This window comes from Thamnophis elegans, chromosome 2 (assembly GCF_009769535.1).
Source record: "Thamnophis elegans isolate rThaEle1 chromosome 2, rThaEle1.pri, whole genome shotgun sequence".
In the NCBI taxonomy this organism is placed as follows: Eukaryota; Metazoa; Chordata; class Lepidosauria; order Squamata; family Colubridae; genus Thamnophis; species Thamnophis elegans.
Window position 1 is genome coordinate 122964803 of NC_045542.1, and position 18246 is coordinate 122983048.

The window sequence follows — 18246 nt, forward strand, 5'->3', positions numbered from 1 at the left end:
TTCTCATAGTCCATTACATTGTCCCCATCACAATTTCTGAATTAGTCTTGGAGAAAGCTTCAGTTTTTATCGATTATCAATGTATGCATCCTAGTTGAACTGAACATATAATAAAGCACATACATAATATATAAACCAGAGGTGTATTCTAATTTGTAAGGATGTATTTGTGGAAAGTGAGTGCATTGCTGGTCTTCTTTTGAATTCTTTTCTTAGTTGATTCAGTTCCAGCATATAATACTTGTAATTGTTCTACAGCATCTACTGGGTAGCATCTCCTATTTTATTTACAATGTAACATATGCAAACATTTATAAATACCCTAATGTAGTGAAGACTTTGTGTATGTATGTATGTATGTATGTATGTATGTATGTATGTGTGTATGTATGTATGTATATGTATGTATGTATGTATGTGTATATATGTGTGTGTGCGTGTGCGTGTATGTGTATGTATATATGTATGTATATATCACATTTCAATATAGGTAATGTTATATTGAATAATAATTGTATAACTCCAGTAATTACCTGTTTATCTATAGATATAATAATTTTTAAATACATATTAAAAAAATACTGAAGGAATTTCTTTTAATTCCTTTTTACTAGATTTTCCTAATAAAATTTGGAAAGTATGTTGAATTGGCCCTATAAATAAAGCAGTACCTGATTGAAGTTTGTTTGGCAGGAAATCTGGTCCACAAGTAGAAATAGATAGCAGTAATTTTGCATTTCCATAACTGCATTACTTGTTCAAAACTCTGCAAGTTCAACTGTGTTGAATACAGTGAATATGCAGATAATATTTTTTTGCAAACTATGGAAACTGCATTTTAAAGAGGAAGAAGGAGAGAATGTGACTGGAAATCAGTTTTGATTAGCCTGTGTATAAATAAATAGTGCTTACATATATATGGTCATAAGAAAGGCGGAGTGCCAAAGAATTGAGGCCTTTGAACTATGGTGCTGGAGAGTCCCTTGGACTGCAAGGCGATCAAACAGGTCAGTCCTAGTGGAGGCAACCCTGACTGCTCTTTAGAAGGCCAGAGCCTGAAGATGAAACTCAAATACTTCAGCCACCTAATGAGAAGGAAGGACTCACTGGAGAAGAGCCTAATGCTGGGAATGATTGAGGACAAAACAAGATGGGGACGATAGAGAATAAGGTGGCTAGATGGAGTCACTGAAGCGTGAGCTTAAATGGATGCCGGAGGATGGTAAAGGACAGGAAGGCCTGGAGGAACGTTGTCCATGAGGTCATGATGGGTCGGACATGACTTCACAACTAACAACAACAACATATATGGCATTTTTGCAGCTTGCTGATTGTTGATATTTTGTTAGCGTTTTTAAATATGCTTTTTGAAATAAATAAGCAGGAATATATATTTTTTGAGAAATAAGAGATGTTAGTCTAAATGAGTTTGCTCAGCTACTTTCTTATGCTCTGTATAATAACAGAGAATGGTACCATTCCTCATTAAATATTTGATTATTAGCTTTTAAAATATTTACTTGAGTGCTAGATCTATCCCTTTGGCTTAAGTTGTTATTATAAGGGTAAGAAAATAAAGCTCTCCAAAAGGAAAATGGGATATAAGTAATAATTTAATGAAATAGTATATTGATGTTGGAGATAGAAATGGGACACGGCAAGGGACTGCAGAGGGTTAAAAATAAAATAAATATGGTCAAAGTAAAATAACATTAATCATGATATCTGGAATAAACTTGCAACATATACCCCGCGACCTATTTGTGCCCCGTAACATATTTATGTGTGCCTCACAGATTGAGTAAAAATATGTACATTTGCTCATTTTGTCCTACAGGAAATATTTTTATATGTTTCCCTTTTATGATTTTTCCTCCTAGTTCTGGACAAAAAAGAAAGTTACTACCGAAACTGGTTTACAGTTTACTTTCTGACCGTGATCTGAGGAAAAGACTGAAAGAACATGGATTGTCCACCCAGGGAACAAAACAACAGCTTATTAAACGACACCAAGAATTTGTGCATATGTATAATTCAGAGTGTGATTCTCTAAATCCTAAATCAGGTAGGAAAATGAAAATGTAGATAGCGACTTCCTTTAAATAGTGTTGTTTCTTAAGAGATGCTTCTTCCTAACATTTGTTTTACTTGCCATTTTTGAGCTAATATGCCTTTAACTTGCCAATCTATTATTACTCTTTGAGATGCTTTATATGAGAGTTGCTTTACATGAAATGCCTGCCATGATTGAAAACATTTAGCTTACATGACCATGGCAACAGATTTGAATTGTTAGCAGTTTATGCGCATATTAATTCAAATTTTTTATGCCTATATATTCATGTTTTTCAACCTTGAGAACTTTAAGATGTAGGTACTTCAGCTTCTAGAATTCCTCAGGCAGCATCTAAGTTGAAGTCCATATGTCTTAATGTTGCCAAGGTTGAAAAACACTACTTTATATATCAGCAGTATTTAGGCAAATTGTATAGTCATATCAAAGTTATGGGGCCTTCTCATAAAATAACCTTTTGTTTATTCAGCCCCTTGAGGTAGGGCAGGTGAAGAAACAGATATTGGAGCCCTGGTGACGCAGTGGTTAGAATGCAATATTGCAGGCTAATTCTAGTGGAATTCAAACTTAACCGGCTCAGGATTGACTTAGCTATCCAAATTTCTGAGGTCTGTAAAATGAGGATCCAGATTGTTGGGAGAAATATGTAAATAATGCTGACATTGTAAACTGCCTAGAGAGGGCTGTAAAGCACTATGGAACATTAAGGGCTATTTCAATTGCTACTGAATTGCTGTTGTTACAAGGTATAGTAAGAACATCTTAAAAGTTTCCTTCTGCACTGTGTTATGCCAAAGACAGGATTATCTTAAGTTTCAATGGATGAGTTTCTCCATCTTCCTTCCCATAGCTAAGTGGATGTTTGCTTAATTATTCTTGCACTCTTTCTTCAAGGCTAGCATACTCCTCTACACTGGCTAGCACTTAAAATTACTTCCAGGTGATGTTCCTGTGTATTGTGAAACTCACCTCTGATTTTTAATTGCTGCAGATGTCTCTTGCCCATGTGTGGAAATTCAGGCATCTTATTTTGGATTTGATGCGTTTCTCTCATTGGGGCTGTGTAATTCCTGCCTGCCAATTTCCAAAGATAAGTAGGTGACTTAGGATGGCATAACATTACAACATAGAAAACCAACAGCCTAATCATAATAGCACGCAGGCCTAGAAATGTCACCTTTGGGGAGGCAAAACCTTCAAGCATCTCTGAATAGCTATCTGAAGAGCCCTGTTTTCGTAGTATTTCAAAAGTAAAATAGGAAATGGGTAATCCAAAAAATAGGAGTAGGTGGTTCCTTGGTTGTTCCATTGGTATAAGATGCAGACATAATTATTAGGCACACTTTAAAAGTGTGAAGGTGCTCTAAAGAGAACTTAGCGGGGGAATCGCTGACTCAGTTCTGACAAATGCTTATTCTGTTATGGCTAAAAGCAAAGACATCATTTTTGCTAAGGTTTAGTGTGACTTAGTGCTACAGTATGACCAAAGGGCACAGATATTTGTCTGCAACAAAAGGAGACATTTACACATGACTGTGATTAAGCTGTTTCAGTTAGTCAGAGCCAACAACAGAAGAGTTTGTTCTAAGTGATTTGATTTGTTAAAATTTTAGCCAGAGGTAGAGAAACATGATATAAACTCAAGAAGAGCTGTGCTGGATGAAACCAAAGGCCTAACTAGTCCATAAAGGAGAAATAAAGGCCTCTGTAAAGCAGGATATGGATGAAAATAAATCTTCCTGCTTTAGTTTCCTAGCAACCAGAATTGGGAATAGTGTGTAAGCTAATATGACTAGTAGGCATTGTTAGGCTTAAACTCTGCATTTATCTAATTCTATTTTAAGATTGTCTATGTTAATAACTATTACTGTTTTATATTGTTTACTATGAAAAAAGATGTTCCTCTGTGCTAAATCAATAACTGTTTGGATACATCAGATATTTTTTGATTCTAGCGTTATGAACAAGAGAAACCTTTTTTAGATTCATTTATAACTTTGTAAGTATTAATTATCTGCTTTTGTTCACATTTTTGATGCTTTCCCCTGCTATATTAATACATAATTTGGGAAAGAGTGTAACTTTAAACAATGATTTATGAAATCATTTATGAAAAAGATGGTTCACATGTACTTTCTCACACATTACAGTGACTCACAAGGTATGCATGTGTCATATATTCATAGAGGCTAGGCTCAACTCCACTGTGTGGTGGACTTTAGCCATTCTTCTGTCATACTTACTTCTTTAGTGACTATATATGAAATAACATGGATTCCCAAAGTGAATTAAGTAGTACCAGGTCTTAATCAGATGGTGTCTTGAGTCCTCTATCATACTCTACATTTGTGGATGGTAGGGAAATGTTTATGCTGTGTTTGGATGGATTGTGGAGTACCATAGTTCCCTCATTTCTACATAGAAGGGACAGTATACTGCTTAATATGCTTAAGGTAAGGTCTCTGAAACAATGACCCAATGGGGCACAGGTTGTCTAGTAGTATATACAAACCTGGAACAGGGAATATTAAAGCGACTGTAGTAGTGTGTAGATTTTGAAATACAAGTGATTTTCATGATACTGTCAGGATTCCAAGTAACATACCCATAGGAAACAAAATTTGAGGCAGGCAATTTCCTCAAATAGGTTTAATGAATATATCATATTTGCCAGGCTGGTGAAAACTGACTCTGATTCTCCCCATGGTTTTCACCTAATTAAAAGTAAAAGTTTGTCACTTTCTCAAAACAATCAATTGTTGATTGGACGCTGTCCAATTGCTAGATGACTCCAGTCCCCTCCTTCCAAGCACCTTCAGGAATGTCCTTGGTTCCTAAGAGAAAGTATTTCATTTTGACTACAACACCCCAACTATCTCTATTCCCCCCTCCCTATCCCTTTTGTCCAGTGTCTCAGCCCTGAAGTCTCAAAATGGCCTCAGTCAGGCCAGCTTCAGGGTTGGCATAGGGCATTCTGTGGAAAACTGAACTTGCTGAATTAAACTATAATCCTGTTCATATTTTCCTACATTAATTTTCATTGTCCTCAGTGGAACTATTTTTCTAAAGTATTTTTATTATACAGTTTTCTTCATTTTGCATCACAGTTTCAGCTTTGCAAGGACAATATACTGGTTATAGCCACAATTTTTTATATTATACATAACTATTATGTCTCCTAGGATACAGTATCATGTTCGTAACTATTATTTCCATATTTCTAACAGAAGGGGGTGTTTATAAATTCTTGGATTCTGCTGTTGCTGATCCTACTCCTCGGCCATTATAAATTCAACAAATGAAAGTTCTTAGCAACTAAATAATTTTTGTCTTATTTTTAGTGAACTTTCCGGATTGCAATTTACCTTTTTGTGGTTAATATACAGTGTCATAAATGTCCTTGAGGAAGCTATATTGTTATTCTGAAATATATCCATCATGCAAATCATTTAAGAAACTGTTCTGTAGAAAAAAATATAGTCTGGCAGACTGGATTTTTTAATGGCCTCTCTAGCAACTTGTAATGCAGGAACTAGGTTATGAGAAGCTTGTAATCTTACTAATATATCTAAAATATTTTTAAGCTGCCAGGTAGAGCAGATTTTCCAAAGTGGTCTACAATAAAAGTCAAACTACAAAATAAAATAATATAATGATAAATATACAAATATTGATAATATTAAAATGAGACTACATTAACGTACATAAGATATGTTTTTTTAATAGCAATAGTACTTAGACTTATATACCGTCTCACCTTCCCTAAGCGGTTTACAGAGTCAGCATATTTCCCCCAACAATCTGGGTCCTCATTTTGCCCACCTTGGAAGGATGGAAGGCTGAGTCAACCCTGAGCTGGATAAGATTCAATCTGCCAAACTGCTGGCAGCTACATTAAGAAATACTATTTCTTAATGTAGATATCTGCATTTTTTATTTTATAAGTGTTTTTTATCTGATTGTTTGTGTACCACTCAGAGTTGCTTTTGGGGAAATGTATGGTGAAATTGTCAGCTAAAATGGGGGGAAATGCGAAGAAGGGAGTGAGATTAGAATCCTTGCACAGCTGGAAGTGACACAGTTCTTACCTCCCCCCAAACCCTAAAGCCCTATCTAACCATTCCCAGGAAAATGCAGTTGCTCTGGCAAGATTCCTGTAAATAGGCATGCAAGAATTAAAGAAAGTAACATTGATCAACTCAGAGTGTTATTCTGATTCCTTGCACTTGACAGATGATTGTCTGTACAAATTTAATAAACAAACAAATACATAAAATAGATAAAATCTAGTCCTAAATCATTAACTGACTCTGGTAAACAATTGAGTGTTTAGGATTGAAGTGAATACTTATGTTGATGAAATATAATAGATATCCACTGTTTCACAGCTAAGTGGCCCATGAAAAACAGGCTGCTAATTTTCATAGCGGTGGATGCACAGTTGCATATGTAAAACTTTTAATTCTGTTCTCAGTGTCAGCAGGTTGGTACAAATGAACGCGTGGTTCAGAGTCACTTTGACAACCAGTATAATTAGTATAGTATTAGCTGACTATTAATTGGTAACATGTCATTAAGATTCCAAATTATGTTGAAAAGGCAGTCCAGTGTAACGATGGAGTTCAGCCTAGGTATGGTCAAACTATGACTAGTTGAAGCATTATTCGTCCTTTTTTGACTAAAAGTTATCTACATATTGATGAAAGTAAATAATTTCTGGATTATTGTCCTTAACAATCCATGATAATACTAAATTTCATAACATTGTACTGCTCCTGTGTCATTGCAACCTAAACCAGTCAGGTAGCATATAAATTTAATACATAATAATAATTATTATTATTATTAAATCACCATGCTGATTCTAAAAGCGGCAATAGTTCAAGGAGAACTAATAGATAAGTTACAAAAAAGATGGCCAGTAGTTTTGAATACCAGTTGTTCACACTGTTGTGTTCTTGTAATACAATAGCGTGATGGGATTGTTTCATTTGGATCTGAAACCAAATCTAAATAATCAGCATTGTGGCCACATAGCCTGAGAGGAAATACATTCTTCAATACTTTAAAACAAGGGTGTCAAACTCATGTCATCACGGTATCATCATGTGATGTATCAGGACTATTTTCCCCTTTGCTAAACTGGGCAGGGGTGGAGCCAGCACGTGATGCATCCGGCCCATGGGCCGTGAGTTTGACACTCCTGCTTTAAAAGAATATGGGAGTAAATATTGGGAAATTTCACATTATTTGTCGGATCATTAAAATAACAGGCACCCTGCTACTCCTCAGAATATTAATCACTTAATTGCTCATAAGGTGGATTAATCTTAATCACTTACAAGGTCCATGATGGTGTAGTGATTAGAATGTAGTACTTCAGGCTAATTCTGCAGGGGTTCGATCCTCACCAACTCAAGGTTGACTCAGCCTTCCATCTTTCCAAGGTCTATAAAATGAGGATCCAGATTGTGGGGGCTATATGCTGACTGTAAACTGCTTAGAGAGGGCTGTAAAGCATTATGAAGCGGTATATCTCTAATACTATATCCAGATAGAGATGTATTGATCGACAGTGGCTAAGAAATTAAAAGAGTTGTTTGGAGAAAAGTTGGTATATCACAACTGTTGGTAATGTTCAATACACTTCAGTGTTCAGCACACTCAGCACACTTCAGTGTTCAAGTCTCTTAGCCCTTGAACCTCAGCTGCTGATAGTGTTGGAGATAAATAGTTTTGGAGATCGGTCTGTCTATCCATCCATCTGTTTTCTGGAATATCATTCTCTTTTGCTCTTGGATCTTGTAAGAAAATACTCTTATTGATTACATAGAGAAAAGTTTAAAGCTCATCTCCCCATCAAGGATTTCTGGAGAAATCTCACTGGATTCATTTATAGTGATTTTAGAACAAAACTTTCATAATAATTTCCTCTTTCAGCAATTTTCACTGAACCAGTCTTCTCTCCCCTAGTTAGTTACTAGTTTTACCGTACCTTTTTCTCTATATCTGCTCGATTTTTAATTCCATTTACATATAGTAAAAAAAACCTCATTAATAATGCATTTTTTCATGCACCAATTCCAGTTTTTACATAACAACTGCAAATATTGAGTGCTCTTCAAAATATTTTATTCCTGGATATAGTCACAGTTACCGGAGTGCTAGATTGCTATTCATGGTGTTTGTTTATTCTGACAGTTGCGGAAATAGTAAAAGAACTGGAAAATATTGAAAAGACTCAAGCACAACTTGATGCCAGTAAACCCAAAGAAGATGTAAGTTAATAACCTTTAATTGTAGTCCTGGTGAAGATAATTTTGAATACATTATTCTACTTATTAGAAAATCACATTGGATTTTTTTTTTGCATAATGATGCTAAATTAGTAGATACATGTGGGTAGATATGCGTGGATAATTTTGATGCCAAATCTGACTAAGCTTTTTAGCATGTGATAATCATAGCTTTGAACAGAAGTATGTCTTGCTAAACTCAAGCTTGAGTGAAGATTTCATTTGGAGTCTCTCTCTTATTCTGCTCAAAACAACTTGTGCCTTCTGCACAAGAACCATCCACACTGTAGTGCCTGTGGCTGCAGTCAGTCGATAGATGTTTGTTATACATGTGTCCCTTTTGCTTGATATATCTATGCCTGTGTTATTTTCTGTTCATATGCCTGTTCAATGATCTCCCAACCAAAAGTTGACTTTTGAAATGTCACCGCAAAGGCCAAGTAAATGTGCATTGTATGCCCATCTTTAAAGTTTATATTGATGGGAAATAATGTCAGAAACCATCCAATATTGAATTACCTGCTAGATAAACTGCTTCCGTCTATTTAATTGCTACCACCAAATTAAAGCTTTGAGAGGTGTTTTTTTTTTCATTTAAAGTATTTATGTCCTGTCAATTTAACCACAGAGTTTTAGATTGTGCAAAGTAATAAAGCCATTTATTTAAACATAGAAACACAAAACAGCAGGAAATAAAACAACACAAAGGCTTATGGTTGACCTTCCTAAAAAGGAAATTTTTCACCATCTATCAAATTGCTGCTGATTCCATTGATTTGCTGCTGGAGAAACCAAAAAATCCATATTACATGGCAAGGAAGTTTAGAAACTTACCTTCAAAATGAATAAGTAAATGAACGAATATTCACTTAATCTGTGTATTTTGTACTTGTGATTTAGAATTCAAACCTAATCTCTCTCCTGATGCTTAGAAGGTTTATTAAGTATAAACCATTATGTCTAAACAGCTAGTGCTAGGTAGAGAGACATACCAAGCTTTTATAGCAGAAATGGGTAATTTGATATCTGCTAAACTCTCTTCCTAATCTGATTTTATAAATTATGATAATGGTGATAATGATGATGGTGATGATCATGTATTTAGCATAATACAAAGTGAACATCACTAATTTACATTTTTCTTGGACTTTATATCAGGTTGGTAGAGCAACTGGAGGATTAAGCTCATTTTTTTATAAAACAGTATTTAGTAATTAGTCTATCCCAACTATCCCCCACTTCTCCATGACTGATATTTACTGAATAAATAAATCTTGCACTTTGTGAACCTCTTTGTTAAATACATGTTTTCTAAGTGCCCCTATCCCAAATGATTTCATAATTGTTCTGTGATCATACAGATAGCTAGGTATATATAGTCTATAGCTGTTGGGGCACATGGATCCCTAGTAGGTCAGTTCTCCTTTTCCGTACAACAATTCAATTTATATTCTTGAAATCTGCAGTACTGTATTAGAAATCTGAAAAGCCTGGCATATTGTTTCTATGTCAGGAACCATAACATTAGACTTTTGGTTAACGTATGGACCCATTGAACTTTTTGGGTGAGATTTATCGGAAAATTTGGGGAATGATTTTTCAGTTTCTTTTAATATAATCGGAGGAGGTTAAATATGGAAATGAGACTGCTATAGCTGTTATAAATCTTGTATTCCTATTTATCCTATTTAAGGGGAAAAAATTGCCACTGCATGTGGCAGCTGATCTCTACAAAGTTCAAAAGTTTTGACCGTGACGTTTTTGGGGCTGTGTGCACTGTTACTGCTTAAGAAGGAAAGTGGAAAAAGAATGATCCTGTGAAACCCATTGACTAGATTTTATTCGCATTCGGCAATCAGTTGTGAAACCTGTAGTAGAATGGACAAAGTCACTTTCACTAGCATTGATTGTTTTTTTCTTTTTGAATAATATTCTGAAGATTCTGAAAAAGATTTTCCTTGCAGACAAAAATACAAATTCCAGGGTATAAATTTGCTGTTCCAAAGGCATCTCAAATCACTTTGAGATTATGTAGCAGCAGTTTTGGGGCTTTGCTCATAATAACAGGGTATGCGTCACCAATTTTCTATGATTGTTTTTTTTTTTAAAAAAGACCTATCTTTAAAATGAGCCTCTAAAAATTAAATGCTAAAACAATATTGATGGGCAGAACAGTTTATTTTAGTTCCAAGATAATTATGTCTTAAAATCTTTCAGTTTCAGATTTGTATCATTCATCTATTAATCTTTAAAAATAATATTTGTGCTATTGTTACAGAGTATGATATTTACAAAGCACCAGACAGAGAATGAAATAGATGAAATTCATAGAGATTATCGTAAGTAACAAAATTATTTCATTTGTGTTTGAAAAGAAATTCATACTCTCTTAAGAAATGTACATATTAAAAATGAACTTGTATTAAAATACAAACCTTCCTTTTTTCTACATCATTTTTAACGCGAAATTTCACATTTCTCTGTTAATAGGGTTCTCAGTCTCTATGGTTAGCTTGCATATCTTTTTTGGAGAACAAGTATATAGTTTGTTTGGATTTATCTCATGACTTTGGTATACAGTATAAGAGAAAGTAACTATAGAATTAGAATATATAAGGGAAAGTTGGATGGACATAAATAAGTCTTAATCATAGAATACAAAATCATTGACTTAATTTGTATCTGAAGAGAACCATTGTCTTAAATAGGTTTTGTCAGTAGTTCTGATTTTAAATTTGTAGAATTAGTACTGTGGTATCTGTTTCCATTTATAAAGTGTGATTTGGAAAAAATAGAACTATTTGAATCTTGAAATTGTCCTGACAGTCTGCACATGAATCAACAAGATGATATGTCTGCATATATGCCATTTAAGATGCAATAGAAATATTGCTTCTAAATTACAGGAGATGATGCTTTTAATCTATTGTGCATTTGTCAGACCTAATCTCAAATCTTGGATTCAGTACCGGACACCACACTTTAACAATGATTCATCAGGCAAACAATTTCATAGAAGGGCAACGGGTAGGGGTGTTCAAAATGTTTTCATTTCAAAATGTCTTGAACACCAAATGTCATAAAACATCCTTCTCTGAGTCAAAAGCTGTCCTTTGAGAACAAAGCAGACTGCCTTGAGCATTTGGAAGCATTTTGAGCTTGTGACAAATTTCTCAATTGGGGGTGCCTCTGTTATGAGCTCAAAAACTTCCCCAAATGCCTGGAACAACTCACTTAAAACAGCCTAAATTGCACTTAACAGAGGATGCTTTATGAAATTTCAAGCTTGAAGCAGTTCACAGCAAGCATTCTGTACACTTCTAGTAATGTGGATAATTGACGATTAAAAGTAAGTTTCATGAAGAGAGACTGAAGGAAGTGAGTACGTTTAACACTGAGAAATTTGAGGAAAGGGTAGCACTGAAAGCATATCACATAGAAATAGCTCAAGATCAATGCTCTTGTTATTCATTTATTTTTATTTATTTAAAAGATTTCTATGGGTCCCCATGTTAAGCAACTCTATGTGGCTCTGGCTCACAACAATAAAAGCAATGTTTAAAAAGCAGTAATAAAAACAGGCAATAAAACAAAAGCCCCATACACCTTAATTGTCCCCTTAGCTACCTCAGAAGTAGGGATATAAAGTAAAGAATTTAAGTTACAGAAAGATAAATTCCACTTGAGTTAGCAAACATTGTGGATCCAATTATCAAGAGTCATGGCAGGCTCTCCTTTCTCTGAATATTTTAATGTAATCGCATTGCTTTAATAGAACTTTAAAATAATAAGGAGAAGGAAGAACTTGTAAAAGTCAACTAAATCAGTAATTGTATTTCAGCGAACATAAATATATTGACATTTGTTCCATTACGGCAGGGGTGAGCAATTGGTAGTCCTTGGAGCACATGCCTTGTCTTCCATTCTGCAGTCCTTGGTGCACTCCCAAATATACCTCCAGTTGGTGGTGCGTTGTCCTAAAAAACCTGGAAATTGGTGCATTAAGCATCCCACAAGCATCAAACATCATCTCAAGAGTTTAAAAAAAACAACAGGAAAAACTGCTTGACTTCATTGAGTTGTCAGACATATTTCAGAGGCTATAAATCAACAAAGCATGGCTTACAGCAGGAAAAAAAGCCCTAATGTTGGCATTGGAATTCAAACTTTTGAAATAAAGGATCTCAAGTAAGCCAGATGACTTGATTTTATTAAATTTGGATGATCAGACTATCAGTACGTTCCTAAAAGTAGCATTTATATGGAAAGAAAGATTGAGCTTCTCATAAGAGTTCTTGGAAAGTATAACACCAAAGGTATATCTACTGTGAGTCTAAATCTGCTAGTACAAGTTGAGATGATAATAAGATTTACAAAATTCCTAATGCAGAATGATTGCTATCTACCTGTTTCTCTCAGATCCTGTGGCAAATGGGGATATATAGTGGTACGTGGTACATGCAATCTTCTTTATTTAGCATCTTTGTATCTAAGTCTATTTCATTAATAATTTTTGCCTTTAATTATATTTATTCTCCAACATTTTGAATTTGATAGGCTGATAGCTCAGCAGTACTGTCAAGTTCTCTCCTTTATTTAGGCTCTTTGTAGAACTGTAAACAGTATTAATTCTGAAAATATAAAAGGTTTTTCTTTTGTCTTGTATTTTATAATAGGCATTTGAGGACTAAGGGAGAAAATTTTTTCTTGAATTATGGTCTGATTTTAAATAGCTACTACATAGCTATAATTTTTGCATTTCAGAGTCAAACCACCTTTTTGTTGGAGAAAAATTGTTCTCAAAAGCTGTCTGTGTAACAAACACAGTCTTTGGTTTATCCTCCAAGAAAATCTATATACTATTACTGTCATGATCTTTAACTGGATAAAACAGTGCATTGTAGGACAACAATCTTTGAACCAAGGTACTTCAAATGGCTGACTTACAAAATGAGTCCAAAATCTGGGTCCTGAACAAATGAAAATTGAAGACACTGTGGCTGCTTCAGTGCTACTGGCAGCTACCATGCAGCTGCCGTGGTCCCATTTCATTTTCAACTTTTTGTGGCAGTTTTTTAGCCAGTCTCACAATCCCTCACTCTTCCACCCATTAGCAGCTACTTACTTACCTGTTGGAAAAGGAGGGAGGGAGGGAGGAAGGAAGGAAGGAACGAATATTTTTGATGCTCAGTTTCACGAAGAAACTCAATGGGAAAGTTGGAAGTCACTCCTATTCCCACTGCTTTTTGGTCCATCCTTGGCTTCTCTGTTTTTCTGCCTAAATAAGGAAATATGTCTGAAATGATGACCCAACTGGTTATCTAAAAAATAATCTAAAAATAATAATAAAAAATGATAACACCATGACACCTTCTGCTAGGGTAAAATAAAGATAAAACACTATGTAAATCCAATGTCAAGCTTTTGAAATATGTGATAGTTTTCTCCATGACAATTTTGCCTATAATAAGTTTACTCTTCTTTTTGTTGGTCCATCTTCATGAATAATAACATTAACTTGGAACTTTCTTGGAAAGTTGCTTGAAATGTCTGAATTTTATGCCTATGATTAAGATTCTGTTTTGAAAGGAGAAGGGGAGATTTAAGTCAAATGGCATTTACCTAAAGCATTTCCACATGTCTCTTGTATGAGTCTGTTCCACATTCTCCCACCTCCTTGCAGTCTTTCTGATATGTGGCAATAACACAGTAAAAAAGATACTTTATTTATGTGTTCCTTATCAAGCATCACTAGGTTTTCTATTTTTGTTCTGGCAAAGTGTTGATACACCAACTATATTTTTTCTCTTCCTTTCCTCAACTTCTCATAAGGTTTCCTGCTTCATCCTCCTATTTGCTTGCACATCAGGTCTCATTTTTCTGTGGGAAGGTTTCTGTCTGTGTGAAAAGGGTGTTATCTTTTCTGATCAGCTATGTAACAGAACAGCAAGCATGTCCTAACAGGATGAATAACAGCACCCAGCTATTGGAGTCTGTCATAATATAACTCTCCATGTATTAGATATTACTTTATTAACATTTACAAAATGGTAACAGCTTTACAGTTGTTGCTTTTAATTTGTTCATTAGGTTTATATGTACCATCTTTTTTTAGAAACTTATATGGTAGTACATGCATTTTTCATTTTATCCTCCCAAGAAGAATTATTTGTAGAAGGCTAAGATGAGAAGTAGTAACTGGCCCAATTGAGCTTCTCTAGCTGAGGATAGACTTCATCATAAATCTTACTCATGGAAGGAGCCAGAATACATCAATCTAATGGGTCATTGTGCCAGATGTGTTACATTGCCAGAAAGCACTTAAGCACAGAAGTTCCCTTAGATCAGGGGTGTCAAACTCGCCGCCCGTATGCCGGATGCATCACACGCTGGTCAGACCCAGTTTAGCAAAGGGGAAAAATGTTATGATACATCACGTGACGCCACCCTGACACTGCAAGTTTGACAACCCAGCTTTAGATTCTCCTAATTTTCTGCTACATCCTTGTTAGCATTTTTTTGTAATATTTTGACAATTTTTAAGGGTGATAATGATTCTTAATTTTTTTTCCTATGTAGGCTTATTGATATATACACCTTTCTCTGTGCTTCGAAGAATCATCAATGGTTACAATCCTGTTGCCATCCACAAAATTTTCTTTCCAGGGAGAAAGGTTGTGTCTTTATATGACATTTTTGGAGTGTACAAAATACTTCAAGTACATACCCATATATGTGTTTATACCTATGTTGGACATAAAATATGATCTTTAGAGCCCAATGTCTTTTCTGGGCTGTCTTTAACTCAGCGTTTTTTTTTTTTTTTTGGGGTTCTTGGTTTCTAAAGTGACAGTACTATAATGATGATGATGATGATGTAGTTTTGGAATCTTTGATAAGTCCTCATATATTGTTCTATGGTTCCTTTCAGAATTAAATGGGCAAGTAGAAGACATTTCTTTAAGCTTTCATTTAAAATAGTTAGCATAATAGCCATGACATTTTATTGTATCACTTTGCTGGAATATTAACTGGAATATTGACATTATGTACAGTGTGTGTGTGTGTGTGTGTGTGTGTGTGTGTGTGTGTGTGTGTGTAGTGCTATATTTTTGAAATAAAGATTTATGATTCAATATATCACCATATGGGACAGGTCCAGTTTTAATCCTTGGCATATGAAGTTAAAATGTGAATCAGATGATGAAAAATAGCTCTGCCTAAGGAATAGAAATCCTAGTCTAAGCTTTGGTCAGAGTACACAAAATAATTCCTGGATTTTGTAACCTAGTCTGTCTAGTCTGTTGGCAAATCAATGTGTCTTCAAAATCACAAAGAGAAAAGAGAATTTCTGAGTCACATTGTGAACGTAGACTCTGATTTGATTGGGGAGAACGGCTCAATATTCAGAGGAAAACTGTGCTATTTTCTGAACTGTAATCTAACTTTTGTAGTCAGCACATGTCTCTACCACCACTAAATTGAGGGTGGTCAAACTTTTTCATCCTGGAAATTTTTTTAGCCAAGTGAAGCTTCTGGTGATGTGATTTTATCATACAGAGGTTGGGTTAGCACAGGGGTGGGGAACTACAGTCCCTTTATGACTTGTGGACTTCAATTCCCAGAATTCTTGAGTCAGCATGTAAAAAAGTCATCATAAGTTATAAAAGGGCCCTAGTTCCCTACCTCTGGGTTAGCATATACATTGTAACTCTAATTCCATTGCATTAAAACATCCCAAATAGAAATTGGTCATTCCATTTTGAATTTTTCTGGCATGATTTTAGGATAGTACAGGAGCTGTAGGCCATGGGACAATCATTTTCCTTATTAAAAATGTCTTCTTCCATAAGCCAAGAAGTAGGTCTTTCTTCAGATGCCATGACATTCAGGGTTCCCAGAGAGAAAGTTGGGTTCAGCAATGTTTTTTTCTTATTTTAGTAATAACAATACAGCTAGTGCATTTAAAAATTGAAGCATTGAACCATAACCATAAAAAGTGTTCTTTTTATGTACATGCAAGTAAGACATTTCACCAGAATATGTGGTAATTTATTTGTCAGTGTAAATGTGCAGTCTCCAGTGTGGAACTAGATACATTGCATTGAGCCAGAGATTTGTGTGCAATGTTGACAAGAAATGCCAAATTGTACTGGTTTTCCTTAACACAAAGAATATCATAAGGACAAGAGGAAAAAACCAATATTTTGTGATTTTAGCGTGCCTATGTGCATAAGTTCTGGACAGCGCAAAGAAAAGCAAAAATAATTTTGAAATATAATTTGGCTACATAAAAATATACTTTTAATCCTTGCATCTATTTTAATACTTCAGTACTTAGAAATCTAAAAGTGCTAACTTGAGACTTTGCTGAACCAGCCTATATCTAAGTCTTTTAAGTGTCCAGGATGAGATCAGACCCTTTGAGGACATAAATGTGTCTGTGGTTTATGAAGCAATCATTATTCTTTTAAGCCACTGGACCGATAAGTCCAAAACCAAAGAGACATGGGTAATGTAATTAATAGCAAGGTAGTGACTTGAGAACCAAGAGAAAAAGAAATTCATTGCTCGCTTGAGGTTAACTTGAAAACAAGCTTATTATTAGTTGGAATATATGAGGAGAGGAAGAGACCAAATCTATTGCCCTCAATTCTCTGGAGCTCTCCTCAGTATGTAGTATATACTGAGGTAGTAAATACAGTAATAGAGACAGGTGTTTACTCTTCTAGGGTCATTCTCAATATAGCTTGGAGGTCTGTATTTTCTAATACTTTTGTTATTGTTTCCCTGATCACTATCCTTTCACCCTTTTTCTCAAACTGTCTATATTGACAGATAGCCAAAGACTAGAAATGCAAGGGGAATTCCTGATGCTGCTTAACTGTACAGATAAGATTGGTGCACTTGGTCCAGAATGGAGTAGCCCATTTATTAATATGGGCTGTGTATAGATGCTTGTAACATCCCTGCTGAAATCCTACAATGGCTTCCACTTTGTTTTATTGCAGGTGATTTAAAATCCTGAACAATTTAGGATGAAGGTAATTGAAGGATTATTTTCTCCCACTGTTCTTTGGAGGCCTTCTTTTATGTGCCAAGTTTTATTGTTTCTTAGATGTAAAGGCCTGAAATAAAGTAATATAAATTATATAATATGCAGAAAATGAGTGAGGACAAAGGAATAGCTTGCATTAAACTTTTGGATGTTGTTCCAAAGAAGACCCATCTGATTTCTTAATCAGAAGTTCATTACTGTTTTCCTGTTTTTAATACGTTAGATAATTTTATTTTTCTAAAATACAGTTTTTGTTCCTGTCTGCCTCATGCCTGAAGGATTCTCAGCAGGTTTTAAAAATTACTAAAATATATACAATTCATTTAAAAAAATGTAAAAACCTCAACTCAAAAGTCCCAAAGCCAGGCATTATACTCTTTAGAGGAATTTGTTCTATTTTCAGCTGCCATTGGAAGGCAGCAAAGATCAGAAGGTAGCCTGGATCATGGCATGTAACCCAAGGGTAGTTAGCACCTTGAAGACAATCCCCCCCCCAATGTTTTAAATTTTAATTTATTCTATCTTTGTTTCTTTAACTTGCTCCTATTTTACTGGTGTAGTACAGGTAGCCCTTGACTTACAGCACTTCATTTAGTGACCGTTCAAAGTAACAAGGGTACTGAAAAAAAGAGTTTTATGACCATTTTTCACGCTTACAACCTTTGCAGCATGTGCTCACTATTAAGACAACTGACTCATATTTATGACGGTTGCTGTGTCCTGGGGTCCTGTGATCACCATTTGTGACTTTCTGACAAGCAAAGTCAATGGGGAAGCCAGATTCACTTAACAATCAGGTTATACTAACTTAACAGCTG

At 35.0% G+C, this 18246-nt stretch overlaps 1 protein-coding gene across 4 annotated transcripts in view; it reads left to right on the forward strand.

Moving 5' to 3' along the window:
• Positions 1-18246, forward strand: part of RAD18 (RAD18 E3 ubiquitin protein ligase) — a 114584-nt gene that overhangs the window by 42152 nt on the left and 54186 nt on the right. For all 4 annotated transcript variants that reach the window (XM_032211699.1, XM_032211701.1, XM_032211700.1 and 1 more), the window contains exons 7-9: positions 1881-2065; positions 8276-8352; positions 10649-10709. In XM_032211699.1, the coding sequence (XP_032067590.1) occupies positions 1881-2065; positions 8276-8352; positions 10649-10709 (323 nt within the window). The remainder of the gene's footprint in view (positions 1-1880; positions 2066-8275; positions 8353-10648; positions 10710-18246) is intronic.